We start from the raw sequence: 5,315 nt of genomic DNA on the forward strand, positions 1-5,315 counted from the left end.
TGTGCCAAGATTAACTCAACTGTGGTTGATCTTAAATGTAACATAATTTAAGATGTACTGTATGAATCAAAAGGTGCTTAAGACACAATCATGCTTCTTACCCACAACCCTCCAGGGCTCTATACTAGGCCTCCTCCCGTTTTCGCTCCACACTAAATAACGTTGCCAAAAATAATCGATCTACCAGCTAACATGTACTTAAGTACCAAAAGTAAAAGGTATCGTGTATAAAATGTATTTAAAATCTTTTGAAAATAGCAGATCTACAAGCTCACAACATGTCAAAAGTATTGAAAATTGGAAATACTACAGTAAAGTAAAACAAATACCTCAAAATTGTACTTAAGTACAGTACTTGAGTAAATGTACTTAGTTACTTTCCACCACTGACTGCCCATAGAGTGTAGTAGCCAGTTTCACCATGTCCGACACTCTGAGATAGACAGCATATTACATTATCTAATTTCAGCATGGCTTGGTAATTGCGAACGCGGAAGGAGGCGCGCCGAAGGCGCGCCTCCGCCCAAGTGGAGCTTACTATGAAAGTCTGCTCGGCTTGTGTGTGTGTGTGTCTGTCTGTGTGCAGTGCACTGCCTGGGTGCGGCCGACAGAGTGCGCCAGAGTGCAGCTACAGAACAGCTATCAAAACACAAACACACACACACACACACACACACACACACACACACACACACACACACACACACACACACACACACACACACACACACACACACACACACACACACACACACACACACACACACACACGTCCGTAAATACACAATATTTTCGAGCTGCGTTCGCTTCCAGCGTTCGCGCGTCTTACTTGTACAGTATGAGTCATACGTTGAAATCACAGTTAAATAGACTGGTTCGAACAGCAATAAAAGTGATGGGAATGAGGGAGACCTTAAACAAACTGTCTAAGATCCAAGATCCAAGATCCAAGATATTACAGAAGCGACCCCGAATATCTGTTTTCATTACATGGACCTGACAAACCTAATAATTACAATTGCTAATGAAAATGCCGCTCTACCAGTACAGGGGTCTTCAACAGGGGGTCTGGGACCCCTAGAGGATCCCCAGAGTTCCTGCAGGGGGACTTTACCCCCCCCCAAAAAAGCAGATCTACAAGCTCACAACACCTCGGGCGTTGTGAGCTTGTAGATCTGCTATTTTTGGCAAAGAGGTTTGGTGTAAGAGGGAATACAAAGCAGACTAAGTACATAGTAAAAGGTCAAGTTGACTAAGTATTGACGGTTTAAGTTGTTAAATGTCTGAAAACACACATTAACATGAATCCAACCTAAACACTGATGATAGTGCTGGCAAACAAGTTTATGCAGCGGCAGCCATCTATGAAATCTATGAAAACGTGTAATCTATCTGCAACACAATTGTATATATCTCTCTCTCACCTAGGGGGGTCCTTGGGCTGAAAAACGCCTGTACTGGTAGATGTATTTAAGTCTTCTGAACTTTAAGTGTTACTGCACCATAACAGTATGTATTTTTTTATGACAGCCACTGCCAGCTACTAATGAAGTAACCTTGAAGGCTTCACTAAGGAAGTACAAAAGACCCAGCGGACACTGCTGCTAATCACAACACCTGACACTGCAAACACTGGCAAATATCTTTGCATTTGCCAAGGTTTCAAAAAGAATGAACACTATTAGAGGATCTCACGGCCAAGGTTTTGTAAGAATTATCATTGTCCTCTTCTTTAATGTTTCAATATAAAATATCAAAACATGTTTTTTAAAAAAACTAAAAAAAAAAGTGCTCCTCGGAGCACAGGTCTCCACCAGGTCAGGTACTGTAGGTTATTGTGGCCCAGCAATGTTCGGGATTCGCCAATCAGGATGGAATATGAAAAATCGGACAGAACCATCTTGATCACATGACTATAGAGATAGTGGGTACCGATTTGCATGATGTTTGGACAAAATGTGTAGGAGTAATATGAAAAAGAAAAGTGTTGCAAAAATTGGCCTCCTGGAGGAGCTATAATAGGGCAATGTTAAAAGGATGGCATTTGTTCTTCAACGCAGTGCGAATGTGCGTGCAAAGTGTCGCCGCAATCGGACGCTGCGTTCAAGATTTGTGGCATTTTGTTCAAAATGGGCCACTCCTGCAAACTTTAGATGTCAATGTTAGTCAATCAGGATGGAATATGAAACATTCAACAGATCCATCTTGATCACATGACTATAGAGGCGATGTGAAATTTGGATAAAATCTGAAGGCTTAATATCAAAAAATATGTTTTACATAAGTCGGCCTCCTGGTGGCGCTATGGAAGGCAAATGTCAAACATGCAGGGCAGAAGTTTTTCCTTGGCCTCTAGGGAGTGTGCGTGCAAAGTTTCACGCAGATCGGTGCAGTTACAGTGACAAACGCAAATCGGCCTAGAGGGGATGTGCGCGTGAAATCTCACGGATATCGAAAGCTGCGTTCATGATTTGAGGCATTTTGTTCAAAACAGACCAATCCTGCAAACTTTGGAAGCCAACCTTAGCCAATCAGGATGGAAAATGGAAAATCGGACAGATCCATGTTGATCACATGACTATAGAGATACTGTGTACTGATTTGCGTGATGTTTGGATAAAATCTGTAGGAGTACTATCTAAAAATGTGTTTTGCAAAAAGCGGCCTCCTGGTGGCGCTATAACAGGCCCATGTAAAAAATGTGGGGCAAAAGGTTCTGCTCTGGCATCCAGGGAGTGTGTGTGCACAGTTTTGCTGCGATCTAGCCAACGGTGGCGGATATTAGCTGTACACAGAATGACACACGCACGGACGGACACACACACACATGGACAGGGGGTAAAACATACTCTCGCCATGCCATGCATTTTGAGTGTATAAAACACTGAACCATTAACTGCTCCTGAAGAGCAGGCAGGTGATTGGCATATAGGCTATAGCTATAGCTGTCTCTCTTGATGATGTGTACAAGGGTTAATGAGATCAGGTGTGCATCATAAAGCACTTTTAGACGGTCAAATTCCACTCTGATAGTGTGTGTGTGTGTGTGTGTGTGTGTGTGTGTGTGTGTGTGTGTGTGTGTGTGTGTGTGTGTGTGTGTGTGTGTGTGTGTGAACTTTGCAGCGGGTCTATCAAAGCTCCACCCCTTGCCAGACTCATCTGAGACGGTAAGATTAACCTTCTGATCAAACACACAACTTCCAGTGAGGAGGACAGACTGTCTGACACAGGTCACTTCTTGCTGCTGCGTGGACTTTAAGAAGAACCGGGATTCACAGTGAAAATAAACTTCAAGGAACATTCTAGAAGAGGAACTCTTGCCACGACTGACTGGCTGATTTCCTGTCTTGAGCAGAGTGTTTGTATAGCTTCGCTCAAAGGTCAAAATGGCTTCCAAGTCGTCTCTCTCAGAAGAGGATTTTTCCTGTCCCGTGTGTCACGACGTCTTTAAAGATCCTGTTCTCCTGTCATGTAGCCACAGCTTCTGCAAAGCCTGTCTGCATGAATGGTGGAGAGAAAAGGAAATAAAGGAATGTCCAGTTTGTAAGAAGAGACACTCAATGGATCCACCTCGTAACCTGGCTCTGAAGAACCTGTGTGAGGCCTTCATACAGGAGAGACATCAGAGAGCTTCAACAGGGTCTGAGGTTGAGGTTCTCTGCAGTCTGCATGCTGAGAAACTCAAACTCTTCTGTCAGGAATGTCAACAGCCAGTGTGTCTTGTGTGTCTTCATTCACAAAAACACGGCAAACACAGTTTCAGACCCATTGATGAAGCTGCAGCGGATCACAAGGAGGAAGTCCAGAAATTACTGAAGCCTTTACAGGAGAAGCTAATAGTCTTCAATAAAGTGAAAACAAACTATGATCAAACAGCAGAACACCTTAAGATCCAGACCCGACACACAGAGATGCAGATGAAGGACCAGTTTAAGAAGCTTCATCAGTTTCTACAAGATGAAGAGGAGGCCAGGATCACTGAACTGAGGGAGGAAGAGCAGCAGAAGAGTCAGATGATGAAGGAGAAGATTGAGGGTCTGAACAGAGACATATCAACCCTTTCAAACAACATCAGAGCCATAGGGGAGGAGCTGAGAGCTGAACACATCTCATTCCTGCAGAACTACAAGACCACAAGGGAAAGAGTCCAGTTCACACTGCAGGACCCACAGCCGGTCTCAGGAGCACTGATAGACTAGACTGAGAGAACGAGAGCAATCCATGGTCTCGAAGGGCGGATCCAAACCCAGGCGCCCGGAGCAGGCGCGTCCTCCGATTGCTTCACCAATCTATGTCCCCGCCTCCCCCCCCCCTCCCCCCCCCCCCCCCCCCGGTCTGTGCACGGAGCAGGCTGACGTCACCAAATTTAGAGCGACGCCCCTCTGCACTCTGAATGGTTAGGAGATAACAAGCTTCAAAGACCATCGTTCCTGCATCGTTCCCCCAGACTTTTTTCTTTTGTAACAAAAAAAATGGCTGGGTTTCCGAGGCTACTGATAGACGTGACCAAACATCTGAAAAACCTGACTTTCAGAGTCTGGGACAAGATGAAGGACATTGTCTCCTACACTCCTGTCATTCTGGACCCCAACACTGCCCATCCAGAGCTCATCCTGTCTGATGATCTGACCAGTGTGAGACGTGGAGAGAGACAGCAGCTTCCTGACAACATAGAGAGGTTTGACATCCTGTGCCGTGTCCTGGGTTCTGAGGGCTTTAACTCAGGGGCTCACAGCTGGGATGTTGAGGTTGGAGACAGTACAAAATGGCAAGTGGGCGTGTTATCAGAGTCTTATCAGAAGAAGGGAGCTGCTGCAGGTGGTCAATACTGGCAAATACAGTTTCATAAAGGTGATTACGCAGCATCAGGGTCACACACTGCTCTCTCAGTGAAGCAGAAACCCCAGAGGATCAGAGTCCAGCTGGACTGGAACAGAGGAAAGCTGTCCTTCTCTGATCCTGGTACTAACACCCACCTACATACCTGCACACACACTTTCACTGACAAACTCTTTCCATACATTTCAACGGATCAGACACTCCCTCTGAAGATGTTACCAGGGAAGATCAGTGTAACTGTGGAATAACGTAGTTAGACATGATGATGATGATGATGATGATGATGACAAACTATCAACACTATAAAGAGTCACATTAATCATTGTAATGGCAATTATTACTATAAATTAAAACAATAGAAATAGTGTTGAGGGGTACTCAGATATAAGTATGAGACATATGAGTCTTTTACTGTTGTACTTCTAGACATTTTCTTCATAAAATATAGAATCATCTCTTCGGATGAATCTCAAAAT

General features: G+C 44.4%; 1 protein-coding gene across 1 annotated transcript; it reads left to right on the top strand.

Moving 5' to 3' along the window:
- Window positions 1-3,386: 3,386 nt before the first annotated feature.
- Window positions 3,387-5,087, top strand: LOC311051547 (E3 ubiquitin-protein ligase TRIM39-like; the record flags this gene model as incomplete). The annotated part of the gene is made up of 2 exons (XM_084066122.1): window positions 3,387-4,194; window positions 4,501-5,087. The coding sequence occupies 2 exons, from the start codon at window positions 3,387-3,389 to the stop codon at window positions 5,085-5,087; spliced, it is 1,395 nt and encodes a 464-aa protein (XP_083922248.1).
- Window positions 5,088-5,315: the final 228 nt, after the last annotated feature.

Source organism: Gymnoscopelus microlampas (genome assembly GCF_963454915.1).
Source record: "Gymnoscopelus microlampas genome assembly, chromosome: 9".
Taxonomy (NCBI): Eukaryota; Metazoa; Chordata; class Actinopteri; order Myctophiformes; family Myctophidae; genus Gymnoscopelus; species Gymnoscopelus microlampas.